Source organism: Thalassophryne amazonica, chromosome 17, assembly GCF_902500255.1.
Source record: "Thalassophryne amazonica chromosome 17, fThaAma1.1, whole genome shotgun sequence".
Lineage (NCBI taxonomy): Eukaryota > Metazoa > Chordata > Actinopteri > Batrachoidiformes > Batrachoididae > Thalassophryne > Thalassophryne amazonica.
In genome coordinates this window covers 64,372,296-64,388,630 of record NC_047119.1, presented here as the reverse complement: position 1 = coordinate 64,388,630, position 16,335 = coordinate 64,372,296, and the positions used below count along the sequence as shown (strand labels likewise).

The 16,335-nt window shown below is 40.1% G+C and overlaps 1 protein-coding gene across 1 annotated transcript in view; it reads right to left on the bottom strand.

Annotated features, from left to right (window-relative positions):
* LOC117529122 (3'-5' RNA helicase YTHDC2) overlaps positions 1-16,335 on the bottom strand; it is a 143,088-nt gene that overhangs the window by 70,373 nt on the left and 56,380 nt on the right. Inside the window, exons 8-11 of the mRNA XM_034191822.1 lie at positions 16,178-16,334; positions 11,260-11,367; positions 10,994-11,142; positions 10,152-10,281 (exon numbers count right to left, since the gene is read on the bottom strand). Coding sequence (XP_034047713.1) covers positions 10,152-10,281; positions 10,994-11,142; positions 11,260-11,367; positions 16,178-16,334 — 544 coding nt within the window. The remainder of the gene's footprint in view (positions 1-10,151; positions 10,282-10,993; positions 11,143-11,259; positions 11,368-16,177; position 16,335) is intronic.

The window sequence follows — 16,335 nt, the reverse complement described above, 5'->3', positions numbered from 1 at the left end:
GCACTCTTTACCTGTATTAATTGCACCTGTTTGAATTTGTTACCTGAATAAAAGACACCTGTTCACACACTCAATCACACTCCAACCTGTCTACCATAGCCAAGACCAAAGAGCTGTCTAAGGACACCAGGAACAAAACTGTAGACCTGCACAAGGCTGGGATGGACTACAGGACAACAGGCAAGCAGCTTGGTAGAAGACAACAACTGTTATGATTATTTATTAGAAAGTGGAAGAAACACAAGATGACTGTTAATCTCCCTCGGTCTGGGATTCTATGCAAGATCTCAATTTGTGGTTTAAGGATGATTCTGAGAAAGCTCAGAACTACACAGGAGGACCTGGTCAATGACCTGAAGAGAGCTGGGACCATAGTCACAAAGATTACATTAGTAACACATGATGCTGTCATAGTTTAAAATCCTGCAGGGCAGCAAGGTCCCCCTGCTCAAGCCAGCACATGTTCAGGCCCGTTTGAAGTTCACCAGTGACCATCTGGATGATCCAGAGGAGGCATGGATGAAGGTCATGTGGTCAGATGAGACCAGAATAGAGCTTTCTGGAATCAACTCCACTTACCATGTTTAGAGGATGAGAACAACCCCAAGAAAACCATCCCAACTGTGAAGCATGGGGGTGGAAACATCATACTATGGGGGTGCTCTTCTGCAAAGGGGACAGGAGGACTGCACCGTATTGAAGGGAGGATGGACGCATATTGCGAGATTCTGGCAAACAACCTCCTTCCCTCTGTAAGAGCATTGAAGATGGGTCATGGCTGGGTCTTCCAGCATGACAATGACCCCAAACACACAGCCAGGGCAACTAAGGAGGAGCTCCGTACGAAGCATTTCAAGGTCCTGGAGTGGACTGGCCAGTCTCCAGAACTGCACTCAACAGAAAATCTTTGGAGGGAGCTGAAACTCCAAATATATGTCAAAATACTTGAAGAGGTCATGTTGCCTTATGCTGAAGAGAACATACCCTTGAAATGGGTGTTTCAAAAAGACAATGACCCCAAGCACACTAGTAAATGAGCAAAATCTTGGTTCCAAACCAACAAAAGTAATGCCTCACAGATGTGAAGAAATCATGAAAAACTGTGCTTATACAACTAAATACTAGTTTAGTGATTCACAGGATTGCTAAAAAAAAAAAAAGCATTTTGAACATAATAGTTTTGAGTTTGTAGCGTCAACAGCAGATGCTACTATTATTGTGAACACCCCCTTTTCTACTTTTTTTTTTTTTTTTACCAATAGCCCAATTTCATAGCCTTAAGAGTGTGCATATCATGAATGCTTGGTCTTGTTGGATTTGTGAGAATCTGCTGAATCTACTGGTACCTTGTTTCCCATGTAACAATAAGAAATATACTCAAAACCTGGATTAATCTTTTTAGTCACACAGCACTACTAATAATTCTGAACACTACTGTAAATTGCCCCAAGTCTCACGGCTGAGTGGCTGAAATCTCAGGGTTGCAAGCTCACGAACAGAACTCGATGGAACAAGATCTTGAGTTGGCATTCCATCTCTCTACTTCTATGGTTACAGACAGAAAAAGTCTGATATGACAGTTTGATATCACAAGACCAAAAACAAAAAAACCTTTCACTTGAACAAAGCAGCAACTTAAGACAGCTGTAATGTAGGGAGGAAAAAGAAACATTTAACATTGATACTTGTATAAATGCATCATAAATTGTTCTGTGGAGCTGAATACTTTCATAATTTATTTTTTTTTTACAGGTGGCCTTAAATGGTACATCCCATCAAAATGCACACAAACTTCAGTGAGCACATGCTTATATTCAATGACAAAAAACTTTGTATTTCTGAATGTGTGCACAGTAATAACTGCTGTAATGTTTGATGCAAACTGTATTTAGGCTCCAAGCATAGTTTTCAAGGTTCAAGGTTACTTTATTTGAACCAAAAGGTAAATTTGGTTTGGCAGTGAGTCACTACATTCATAACAATCACATAAACACATAAATACCGATAAAAAAATACAATATAATAAAAATAATAAAAATACAATGAGCAGTGCAAGTACAGGCCAACAGCATGGCATCCAGAAGAAAGTTACAATGTGCCTGCCATCTCAATGCAAAGTGGCAAATAAATTAATTAAATATACATTCAAAGTCATGTGTTAAGAGCACTGATAGCAGCAGGAATAAAAGTGCTCTTGTAGAGCTTAGTTCTGCTGAAAGGAGCTTTATACCTCCGTCCTGAAGGGAGCACTTCAAACTGATCAAAAAGAGGATGTGAGGCGTCCTTTAGAACTGCCTCAGCCAATCTCTGGACATGCCTCATGTACAGAGAGGCTGGATACAGCTGAGACTCTCCTCCAATGATTTTGCTCACCCATTTTACAATCTGATTGACTGTTTTTGTTTTTAACTGAGAAATTTCCAAACCATGACACCAGACAGAAAGATAAAACAGATTCAATATACGAGGTTTATTAGATAAGAAACTTTTTTTTTTTTTTTTTAACTATATGGATTTGAATGACGTGCGATTACACCAATCATGCTTGAACCCTCGTGCGCATGCGTGAGTTTTTTCACGCGTGTCGGTGACGTCATTTCTCTGTGGGCAGGCCTTGAGTGAGATGTGGTCCCGCCCTCTCGGCTGAATTCCTTTGTTTCAGACGCTGCTCGAGACGGCGCGCGTTGCTTTATCAAAATTTTTTCTGGATCTGTGAGGGATATCCGAGTGGACACTATTCGAGAAATTCAGCTGGTTTTCGGTGAAAAGTTTAACGGCTGATGAGAGATTATGGGGTGTTTCTGTCGGTGTAAGGACTTCCCACGGAGCGGGATGTCGCGCAGCGCTTCCAGGCGCTGTCGTCGGCCTGTTTCGACCTGAAAACATCCTAATTTAAGGCTTAATTCACCCAGGACGTCGTGAGAGAAGAGAGAAGATTCAGAAGAGGCTGGCATGAGGACTTTATGCGGACATTCCACTGTTTAAGGACATTTTTTAATGAAAGACGTGCGCACATATTCGCCGAGTCATTTCCGTGACGACTCGGCGAATCTGTGTGCGCCGCGACAGGAAAAACACCTCCGTGTTGAAAATCATTTGTAAAATTCAGGCGGCTTTTGATGGCTTTCAACAAGTGAGTAACTGAGAAATTGTTTAACACCTTGGGCATGTTCCAACTTGCCCGTTAAGGTTTCCAATGGAGGTGTTTTTCCTGTCGCGACCCCCCACGGTCGGGTCCGGCCCGACATGCGACTCTGCCCGCACGTTCTTTCATTACAAAATGTCCGTTAACAATGGAATGTCCGAATAAACTCCTCATGCCGACTTCTTCTGAAAGATCTCTGTTCTCTGACAACTTCCTGGTCAACAGAGCCTGAAATGTGGAAGTTTTCAACTTGAAACGGCGAGACGCTGCCGCCTCGAAGCGCAGATCGCCGTCAGGCACCGTGGGCCGTCCTTAAAGCGACACTACCAGACCAAAATCTCTCATCAGCCGTTAAAATTTTTACCGAAAACCAGCTGAATTTATCAAATGGTGTCCACTCAGTTGTGCCTTACAGTTTTGAAAAAATTTTGATCAACCAAAGCAGCAGTCTCTGAGCCATTCCTAAACAATGAAAAAAATCGACGAGAGGGTGGGCCACTCCTCATTGAAAGACTGCCCACAGGCGAATGACGTAACCGACAGGCGTGAAAAAACTCTCGCATGCCCACGAGGGTTCAAGCATGTCTGATGTAATCACACGTGATTCAAATCCATATGGTTTTTGAAAAAAATAATAAGGTTGGATACTTTTCTAATAGACCTCGTACTTGTAACAACGATAAAACATAGTTAACAATGATTTGTCAATGTGAAAGGATGCCAGTTTTCTAAGACAGAACAAGCGCTGGTATCCTCTTTTACACACCACTTCACAATTAGACTCAAAGGTGAGTTTGTCATCAATGACAGTACCCAGATATTTATAGGTGCTCACAGTTTCTACAGCTTGACCTTTTAGGAGAGTTGCTCCATGTTTGTGGGCACCCTTCCTAAAGTCAATGACCATATCTTTAGTCTTCAATACATTAATCTGTAGGAAAGACTTCTCACACCAGTCCAAGAAATCATCTACAACAGGACAGTGGCCAGCCTCATTGTCCTGTAGCAGGCTGACAATAACAGTGTCATCTGCATACTTAAGAATAGTTCTCCCATCCCTCCAACTTCTGCAGAGATCAGTGTATAAAATGTACAAAATTAGAGAGATAGCACTGCCTTGTGGTGACCCTGTTGTGTCCTGTTAGTAAGTTAGTAAGGAAGCTCAAAATCCAGCCCACAAGAATGCAACTTAGATTAAAATGTTCTAAAAGTCTTGAGGCTAAAATGTGGGGCTGAATTGTGTTAAAAGCAGAAGAAAAGTCAATGAATAAAAGTCTGGCATGTGCACCTTTCCCTTCAAGGTATCTGAAAAGTAAGTTCATTAAAGTGACTGTGGCATCCTCGACCCCTCTATTTGGCCTATAGGCAAATTGCATAGGGTCCAAGTTGGCACCTACTTTATTAATAATTTCAGTTCTCACCAATTTCTCAAAGGTTTTCATGACAATGGACATCAAAGCTATAGGCCTAAAGTCATTTAGAACTTTTGGAGTACAATTTTTGGTGGCAGGGACAACAACAGCATCTTTCCACACTTTTGGCACAGTTTGCATTTCCAGAGACGTATTAAAGATAAATTGGAAAATAGGACTCAGCTCTTTAGCACAATTTTTTAAGAGGCGACTGCATTATCAGGGCCCTGACTTTTAGGTTTGAGGGCACAAAAGGATTTTTCTACCTCTTTTTGGGAAATAAAAAAAGTGCTGGCTGTCTTTCACTTTATATTTTATTTCCTCAATCTCTGATCTGTGATCAAAGATATCAAACCTAGTGTAAAAACTATTCAGAGCATTTGCAAATTCAACATCTGTCTGAAAGTCCTTCAACAAGGTGATGGATCTTGACTTGGGCTCCTGAAGCCCAGCTATCGTTTTCATACAAGACCAAGCAGATCCAAGATTTTTATTTGCCATCTTTTCCTCTATTTTCCCTGCATAATTTCTCTTGGCCTTTTCCAGCACAATTTTCACTTCTTTAGTAGCATTGTGTAGTTCCATGACTGACCCAGATCTATGAGCCTCTCTCTTAGATTGTAAACTGGTTCTCACAGACTTTGTGACCCAGGGTTTGTTGTTAGGATATATTTTTACTTTTTTGGAAGGAATCAACATATCCCTACAATACACCACATAAGAACAGATCATATCCGCCAGTTCATCCAGGTTATCATCACATGCTTCTTTAAATATGTCCCAATCAGTGCATTCATAGCACTCCTGAAGGCAAAGCACTGCATCACTGTTCCAGTCCTTAATTTCTCTAGTGGAGACCGTCTCCCTCTTAAGCAGAGACTTATACAACCCCTGGCAAAAATTATGAAATCACCGGCCTCAGAGGATGTTCATTCAGTTGTTTAATTTCTTAGAAAAAAAGCAGATCACAGACATGACACAAAACTAAAGTCATTTCAAATGGCAACTTTCTGGCTTTAAGAAACACTATAAGAAATCAAGAAAAAAAATTGTGGCAGTCAGTAGCAGTTACGTTTTTAGACCAAGCAGAGGGAAAAAAATATGGACTCACTCAATTCTGAGGAATAAATTATGGAATCACCCTGTAAATTTTCATCCCCAAAACTAACACCTGCATCAAATCAGATCTGCTCGTTAGTCTGCATCTAAAAAGGAGTGATCACACCTTGGAGAGCTGTTGCACCAAGTGGACTGACATGAATCATGGCTCCAACACGAGAGATGTCAAGTGAAACAAAGGAGAGGATTATCAAACTCTTAAAAGAGGGTAAATCATCACACAATGTTGCAAAAGATGTTGGTTGTTCACAGTCAGCTGTGTCTAAACTCTGGACCAAATACAAACAACATGGGAAGGTTGTTAAAGGCAAACATACTGGTAGACCAAGGAAGACATCAAAGCGTCAAGACAGAAAACGTAAAGCAATATGTCTCAAAAATCGAAAATGCACAACAAAACAAATGAGGAACGAATGGGAGGAAACTGGAGTCAACGTCTGTGACTGAACTGTAAGAAACCACCTAAAGGAAATGGGATTTGCATACAGAAAAGCTAAACGAAAGCCATCATTAACACCTAAACAGAAAAAAACGTTACAATGGGCTAAGGAAAAGCAATCGTGGACTGTGGATGACTGGATGAAAGTCATATTCAGTGATGAATCTCGAATCTGCATTGGGCAAGGTGATGATGCTGGAACTTTTGTTTGGTGCCGTTCCAATGAGATTTATAAAGATGACTGCCTGAAGAGAACATGTAAATTTCCACAGTCATTGATGATATGGGGCTGCATGGCAGGTAAAGGCACTGGGGAGATGGCTGTCATTACATCATCAAGAAATGCACAAGTTTATGTTGATATTTTGGACACTTTTCTTATCCCATCAATTGAAAGGATGTTTGGGGATGATTAAATCATTGTTCAAGATGATAATGCATCTTGCCATAGAGCAAAAACTGTGAAAACATTCCTTGCAAAAAGACACATAGGGTCAATGTCATGGCCTGCAAATAGTCCGGATCTTAATCCAATTGAAAATCTTTGGTGAAGTTGAAGAAAATGGTCCATGACAAGGCTCCAACCTGCAAAGCTTATCTGGCAACAGCAATCAGAGAAAGTTGGAGCCAGATTGATGAAGAGTACTGTTTGTCACTCATTAAGTCCATGCCTCAGAGACTGCAAGCTGTTATAAAAGCCAGAGGTGGTGCAACAAAATACTAGTGATGTGCTGGAGCGTTCTTTTGTTTTTCATGATTGCATAATTTTTTCCTCAGAATTGAGTGATTCCACATTTTTTTCCCCTCTGCTTGGTCTAAAAAAAAGTAACCGTTACTGACTGCCACAATTTTTTTTCCTGATTTCTTATAGTGTTTCTTAAAGCCAGAAAGTTGCCATTTGAAATGACTTTAGTTTTGTGTCATGTCTGTGATCTGCTTTTTTCTACAAAATTAAACAACTGAATGAACATCCTCCGAGGCCAGTGATTCCATAATTTTTGCCAGGGGTTGTAGTAAGGCATCAGGTCCACAAAATAGTGATTCCCAGATCCGAGAGGAGGCAGGGACACAGACTTATAGGCCTCCTTAACCGACCCGTAACAAAGATCAATAGTTTTATCCCACCTGGTAGGGCAGGTAACGTACTGATACATATTGGGGAGAGTCTTATCCAAGGACACATGATTGAAGTCACCAAGCAAGAGGATTGGAGCGTCAGGTGAGTGAGACAGTTTCTGCAACACATCAAAGATGACAGAACAGGCAGAGTTGGCATTAGCTCTCGGATGTATGCAAACCACAGTAATGAAGAGCTGTGGAAATTCACGGGGCAGATAAAAGGGGCGAAGTGACACCGAAAGAAGTTCTATGTCTAGCGTGCAGATGCGCTCTAACAGTTACAGACTTAAGGTTACAGTATCGCTCATTGACGTACAGACACACGCCATCCCCTTGGGATTTCCCCGTCACCTCTGCATCTCGGTCCAGCCGGAGAGGAGCTCCAAAGCCGTCAATCCTCAGGTCGGCATTCCTGTCCCGATCGGTAAGCCACGTCTCAGTTAGCGCAATGATGCCACAGTTGCTGTAATCCTTTATATAGCGAGCATTGCTCTGTAATTCGTTCACTTTGTTCCGTATAGACTGTGAATTACCCAAAATAACAGGAGGCAGCGGAACTCGGCCAAGCCCCCGTTTCTTCGGACGCAGACGCACGCCTCCTCTTTTTCCTCGCTTTCGTTTCCCCCCTTTGCTTCCCACCGCACCAGGTTTTACAGAGCCAGGTCGTAGTACCATCCTGGAAGTGAGCTCCGCAACCTCAGGTACTCCAAAGCGCACTCCAAAGTTAAGCTGGAGCAATTCATTTCTGCTGTACTGCAGTCGGTAGCAACCGACTTTTCCTTGCAGTATAGCGAGAGCCAGACAAAACAAAAGAGTCCAAATACTTAATCGTATAGGGTCCATTTTAGCTGCACTTTGCACTGCGCACTGTATAAGCACTTAAGCAATAAAATAAGACTTTGAAAACGCTAGACTTTAAAAACGCTAAAAACGCTGCAAACTTTTCACTCACTGCCGAGTCGCAGCGTACGCGTGCGCCACCGGAGGTCCATGCCTGTTGACATATGTTTTGTGAACATATCTTACATTTTGAAAAGAAAGCATTATCTTTTTTAAGCGTTCCTCACGGTGGAACCATTTAAGCTCACCTCATGCATTTCAACACAGAATTTCCTCTACTACAAGTTAAATACATTTTTCTGTTCAAGTGTTTAAAAGTAGCTTAACAGTTCACTGTGTGACTTTAAATTACTGATCTACTTTACTAGATAGATAGATGGACAGACAGAGATATGATAGATAAAATGTAGATTTTAATATGTAAATATAATATTGCTGTTTATTTTTAATTGAATTGCCTAAAATGAAACTAAACTGATTCATTGTTCTGTGTTGTGTACTGCACTGTTTGTCATGTATGTCATTTGTTCAGATGATGATCTTGTTCAAACGGGATTTAAAAAAAAACTTTCACTGTCATTTACAAAATATAATGCATTAATTCTAATTTTATGCATTAATTATTGCAGTAAACACATTTTATCAATAAATGATCTTATGGACTTATTTGTAACACACATGGGTTTAAATGGTACCATGGTACAATTACGCCCATTCCAGACCTTTGACTTTTTCCCTAAAATTTCTTAATTACATCTTTTGAATTGTACATGAACTAATTACTAAATATTCAAATGAGAGGTAAATCTTGCCCTTTAACAAATGATGTCACTTACAAATTATGTCAATATATAGGAAAAATAGCGAAACTTAAATTTTGCTGGGCTTAATGGGTACACTTACCCTACTATGTCATACTAAATACTAAATAACTGGAATTGAGTGAATCCTTTTGCAATCAAATATTGTATGATTTTATATTATAATTAATGTATATAATTTTGCACAGAACTGTTTACATGTTAAAAAAATGTTTATGTTGTTAACATTAAAAAAAGTAACATTATGATCGCGTTTTTCTAAAAGGATACAAACATCATCTTCATCATCATCTTCCCAGGGCCTCCTCCCAGTTGGACGTGCCTGAAAGACCTCGCTCGGGAAACAACCGGGGGGAATCTTCACCAAGTGCCCGAACCACCTCAGCTGGCTCCTTTCGATGCGAAGGAGGAGCAGCTCTATTCCGAGTCCCTCCCAGATAGTCGAGTTTCTCACTCAGTCCGGGAGTCTAAGCCCAGATACATGATGGAGGAATCTCACTTCAGCTGCTTGTATTCCTGATCTTATTATTTCAGTCATTATCCAACGTTTATGACCACAGGTGAGGATAGGAGTGTAAATCGTCTAGTAGATTGAGAGCCTCGTCTTCTGGCTCAGCTCCTTCTTCACCACAATGGTCCGGTACAACATCCATACCACATCAGACACCACCCCAATCAGTCTATTGATCACACACTCCAACTTACCCTAACTCATGAACAACACCCCAAGATACTCCACTTAAGGCAGTAACTCTCCCATGACCCCGAAGGGACAATCCACCATTTTCTGACCATGGTCTCAGATTATGAGGTTCTGAGCTTCATCCCAGTCACTTCACATCTGGCGTCAAACCTGCTCAAACTGATGAAGCCAACAGAGCCACATCATCTGCAAAAAGCAGAGATGCACCTTTGAGGTCACCAAACTGGACACCCTCCAGTCCCTAACTGCACCTTGAAATCCCGAACATCAAAAACAGGATTGGTGACAAGTAGCAGCACCGGTGGAGACCAACACCCACTGGAAACAAGTCTGATGAAATGCCAAGAATGCGGACACAGCTCCTACAGAGACTGGATCACACGTTGCAGTGATTCGGTACCCAATACTCCCACAACGCCCACCGCCAAGGATACCTCAGTGATGACTTCAAATACTTTTTAAAAGGGTAATGTTTTTAAGTATTTATGGTTCGTTAAACTGAAAAGCTAATCGTGAAAAGCTGCCTGACAAAGATCAGCCCCCAAAAACGTACCATTAACATTTTCATTTAGGATGAGGTTGAAGAGTTGAATGAATGCATCCTGGTCTTCATTGAGAAAAATGTTGAAAATACAGGAGTCCATCTCCTTCAGCAGCCACGGGTGCAGCTGTCCAGTTTCAGTCTACAAGACAAAAAACATCACACTGACTCAACCTCATGAACACTTGGTCAAGTCAAAAACAAAAAATAAATAAATCTTTCTGCTGCACATCAAGTGAAAGACTCTTTATACTGGTGAAACACTGCTCTGTATAGTTCAAGAAATCATCACACAACAGCCACTGCAAATTTAATTCCAAATAAGGCTGTGCTGCTTTAACCAAAGCACAGTTGACACCAAAGCACAACAAACCGAAACAACTGAAAGCCTTGTTTTAATTAAAGATCACACTGAGTAAGCTAATTATTCTAAATGAAAAAAAAACTGTTTTACAAAGCTGTGTGTGTGTGTGTGTGCGCGCGCATGCGGGCGCGCGTTCACCCTCATTCTGTTTTCTTTCTTGTCCATTGTAATTATTTAAATACAGTGACAAAAGTGAGGTAAGGAAGAAACCACTTTTTTGGCAAGTAGGCGGGACTTCTACGTACTCTGATGTGCATTCTCGTGCACTTTCCCAGTCACGATTGACTGTCAATCTGCCAGAACCTGTTACCACCTCATGAGTTTTTACAATTTGCTATCATTTATCATGATGCCACCAAGAAAATTACCTTTTGACCCCTGATGATGAATTCGCAATTCACCACAAATTAACTCTTAATCCGAAATGTGGCCCAAACTGTCATTTTAAGCTAGCAGACACATACATGAAACAAGAGTACAGTGTGTATACCAGCTTGTTGGAGTTCTTGTTCCCTTGTTCTAAAGAGCTGCTGTCTTGCACAAAGCCGGCGGCACAATCAGCAGTTGTGTCCTCCTCTTGGACGGAACCGTTCTCTACAGCTTGACACCACTCAGTCAAACGTTTCTGCTTCTTTTCCGCTGACAAACAAAACGTGCCATGCAAACACGCATCATATTGACATTGCAGAAATATATTTTAGAAGATGTTCAAATTATTTAAATTCTTTCATATTAATAAAAACAAAAAATTCTTACTTCTCTGTGCATCTTCTTTAAATTTCATCATGTCCTTATTGCTGTATCCCGTAAACCGCAGGACATCCTCCAGAAAAACTTCCTTCACCTCAAACTGTCGTCCTTTGACTAAACAAAACAGTTCAAACCATCAGTTCTTGTTATAAGCACATTTACATAAATGTGTCCACAGCATATTTAGAAATAAAAAAGTAACACTCTAGGTACAGTTTAACCCCAAATACTAACACAATTATGGTACCTTGCAGAGTATATGTCATAGGGTTTTTTTTTTACTCCATTGCAAAGTATGTACCAAAAAATCACAAGTTTGTAATTAATAACAGTAATCATAATAACTATTTATACAGGACATTCCCAGGATTCAAAGCACTAAACAAAATAAACTTCAATAATAAAAGAATAACTGCCAGTAACAAAAAGTACTGTACAACAAGGCACAAAAATCCCAAATTAAAGAGCTGACAATACCGAAAAAGGTGAGATTGGACGTCTGTTTGACTCATATATAGTTTTTTCATCTTAATGATGTATTTTTTTTTACAGGTGCAACTTATACTACGGAAAATACCGTACAATAAGACAGAGAGGGAATAAAAATCCAAACAGCCCTTTTGGAGCTAAAAATTTCCAGTGAACAAAACTGAGAAAACTGACAGAACATAAAAAAATGCAACACACACACACACACAGCCAATTAACCAGATACAGTGCAGAAAGTATTCATAGCACTTCACTTTTTTCCACATTGTTATGTTAGTCTTAATCCAAAATGGATGGAAAATTAAAAAAAAAAATGTTTATACAGGGTTTTTTAAAAATGATTTTACAAATATATTAAAAACAAAAATATAATGCAATGCTTAAAATACCCTCAGTTGTATGAGCATTTACCTTTTAACAGCGTCTGCACGAGGGCGTGCGTGTGCTCATACACGAGCTTTTGACTGGAAGTTACCTTGAACCATATGTGATGCGCGTGCACGCTGACATCAGTGACGTGTTGTAATTCACGCAGAGGTGTTATCAGGTTACAAAAACAGGGTTTCAGGCTTTAGAAGTCTATTTCTTGCTAGCTTTTACGTATGAGAAACATGTTAAATTTACACAGAAACACAACGGAGCGGATTCCACCATGTTGAATTAGCAACCAGAGAAAGATCAGCCAGTGATGTCACGGTGCCTCTCTACTCTGATTGGCTGTCACCCCCCCACACCCAAAAAAAAAGTGGATTTGCATGATTCATAAAATTAAAATAGGAAACATAATATGATCTTTTGAACTCTTAAAATAGGTCAAGGTTAACCATCTTTAAACTTGTCCAAGGTCTGTGTCCCAAGATGAATTTGAAGACCCTGGCAGTAATAGGACTGGACCTATGCTGAGCACAGACAGACATACAGACAGACGCAAAGCCTTCGCAATACCAGATGGACATATTTTAATTATCTCGGGTAAAAATCTAAGAAATCACATATACATAAGTATTCACAGTCTTTGCCATGAAGCTCAAAATTGAGCTCAGGTGTTTCCACTGATCATCCTTGAGATATTTCTACAGCTTTACTGGAGTCCACCTGGGGTAAATTCAGTTGATTGGACATGATTTGGAAAGACACACACCTGTCTACATCATGGGTTAAGGCAATACATTTTCATCTGACTGAAATTTTTTCCTGGCAAAAATCAATGCCAGCAATTCCCTAAAATGTGGCGTAGTGGGGGCACACACTGGTTTTTTCCTCAAATACCATTAACACATTATACAGCATACAAATCTATTCAAAATTGCCTCTAAGCAGAGAGAGACAAAGCATAAAAAGAATGCAAAACCTGAACTTAAAGGTACATAAAAGAGTGGTGGGGGGCGGGTGTAGTTTTGATTCTGGGGGGTCTGGGGGATCTCCCCCAGAAAATTTTTAAAAGAGCAAGTCAAATTTTGTGTATTCTGGTGAATTTTAATGGGTATGAAACCCTCTGAAACAACAAAACCTCACTTCAAACTGTAAAGTAAAAACACAGTATTGATTATGGGGGGTCTGGGAGATCTCCCCCAGAAACTTTTTAAAATAGCAAGTTAAATTTTGTATATTCTAGTGAATTTCAATGGGTATGAAGCCCTATGAAACAAAGAAAACCCACTTCAAACTGTCACGTAAAAATTCTTTGTCTTCTGTAGTATTCTGATCGGTTTGGTAAATGCGCCAAAAGGGTGCTGTGTCACTGGTTGTATAGTCAATAAAATACAAAATTAGGGCCTAAAGAAACTGACAACGTTGTTCTGCTGTGCACAAAGTAACACTGTCACCAGTTTTGAAAACGCATGCACACTGAGAAACTCAAAACTGACTTATTCACATTTTATCGGTAAAATGCTCTCACTCGTAAAACAAACTAGGGCTGCAACTAACTTTTATTTTAGTAATCGATTAATCGGTTGATTATTTTTTCAATTAATTGTTTTTTATTTTTTGTTTGTTACTTACATATGAGTTTTGCCATTATTTCTTTAAGCGAGTTATTAAAAGGCCTTTTGTCACGCAACATCAACGTTTGAGCTTGTAACAGTTATGATGTTATATTCTCGTCAAAAACACACGTGGAGTAGTGTTTTGTTTCATTTTGCACATACATGCATCACCGACACACCACAAAGAGATTTCCATCAGGTTTCACCCGATTAAGAGCATTTTTAGATGCCTACAGCAACTATCTCAACCACTGACAACATATTACAGAAAGAGTCCACAAAAGTATTTTAAAGGCCTGACTAAGGTGTAATATGTTATATTTAATAAGATATTTTCATGACAAAAGACACAAATGTGCAGTTTACTGCATTTTATTTTTTTCTTGTGTAAAAATACAGCTTAGATGTGGTTTGACCAAAACAAATTGTCATTAAACTTAAATAAAACAGGGATGAAGTGGAGGTGTAAGAGTCACTCAATGTTCACAGGAAACAGTTATTTCTATATTTGTTTATTTATGTTCATTGTTAGTTGGTTTAATCTTTTCTGTTTTGTTTTATCAGATTCTTTTTGTTTGTTTCTCTAAAACTGTATTGTGGCATTATTAGTTATTATTACTATTATTGTTGTTGTTGCTATTATTACTGATATATAAATAAAAATAAATGAATAAAATATTACAATTACTACTAATAACTTTGAAAACGCCATAGGCACGCTAACGCGTTAGCATCGGTCCCGTTTTTAAGTTATAAAATACATCTATCAACTGTTTCAGAAGACCATAACGGGTCAGTTTAACATAAAAAGGTAAATATTACTCAGAGATATATGCTCTTTAGGATTTTAGCAGGGAAAAATTAAGATAAAGCGAAATAAAAAAGAACCGAAGCAGCAGATCGAAGCATTGCTTCATTGGTTCAATGCAAAGCCACACCCCGCTCTACTTGGGGAAGGTCTGCCAATGTTCCCACGAAGACAGAGAGGAGAAAGGCCATGGCTCATGGCAAGCAGTAAACAAAGCAGAGAGGAGTGAAAATTCACACAGTCCCTTCCCCCGCGGTGCGGCGCCATACACGCTGACATTGCTGCTGCGTTCATTAGCACAGAATGGGATGTTGCTTTGACAGTGAGAGTATCATATTTCGACCCCAAAACACACAACACCACGTGCACATGCTTATGTGTGGTTAAATTTTCCAAATGACGGAAAACCATCGTGGTGAAGGAGAACTTTAACCCATGGTCTACATATAAGGTCCCACAGTTGACCGTGCATGTCAGAGCACAAACCAAGCATGAATGCCAGACACCATATTTGTAGGAAACCAGGCACCATCCCTACAGTGAAGCATGGTGGTGGCAGCATCATGCTGTGGGGATGTTGTTCAATGACAGGAACTGGAAGACTAGTCAGGATTGATGGTAAAATGAACGCAGCAAAGTACAGCGACATCCTGGATGAAAACCTGCTCCAGCGCTCCTGACATCGGACTGGGGCAACGGTTTATCTTTCAGCAGGACAATGACCCTAAACACACAGCAAAGATATCAAAGGAGTGGCTTCAGGACAACTCTGTGAATATCTTTGAGTGTCCCAGCCAGAGCCTAGACCTGAATCTGACTGAACATCTCTGGATAGATCTGAAACTGGCTGTGCACCAACGCTTCCCATCCAACCTGATGGAGCCACCCCTGCCCTTTTCCAAAATACTAAAAATGACAGTAAGAATGTGTAAACATGTCCTATTTTAAGCAGCTCCTAAGCTCTATTGTTATTCCTGTCCATCAAGAAGCCTCAGAATGCCCAATTTTGACCTCTAATTTTCAAGGGAGACGCCCCTGTAATCACAGGCATCAGCAAATTCTTCAGCATTCTGCACATGATGAAAATAAATCCGATGATCCACAAAGACAAAAATAAAATAAAATTATGTTAAATTACTCTGTACTGCCTCCGTGTGGAGGGGAGCGGCCGCACGACAACGTACGCAGGTTTAATGACATGCTCGTGAATATTTAAGTGTTCCACCTGCCAAACAAAAGGGTTCTGCCAGTGGTAGAAACGCAAACCAAGCCAGACATAACCGTTCCGACACGTATCATAATGTGCAGTACCGGCCCAAACCACTCTGTGGAAACGGGGCTCTCAGCATACTCTGGCTAAATTGTCATGGTATGATAGCTGCATAATTTATTAGACATATGCCAGCATTTTTAATATGGTCATCATACGTTGGCTACATCATGTGTGACACGGCTCTAAGTAAGATTTATTATCAGAAAGCATTGCAGAAAATGGCAAAGTTTGCCATGTTGCCACTGGGAAAGCAACCCCTCATTAACTACAAAGATACTAATATATAGCAACAAATGTAAATTTACACTGTGAAGCAAGTACACCAATAATAATGGGTATGAGCATTTATATGACTGAAGGACTTACTATACACAACTGGACAGGAACCAAAGTACTGGCAAAAAAGGTCTACATCCAGGGCAGCACTGGAGAGGACCAATTTTAAAGTGGGTATCTTCTGAATCACATCTCGTATCTTGGTTAGCAGGAAGTCAGTTAGGCCATCTCTTTCATGCACCTCATCC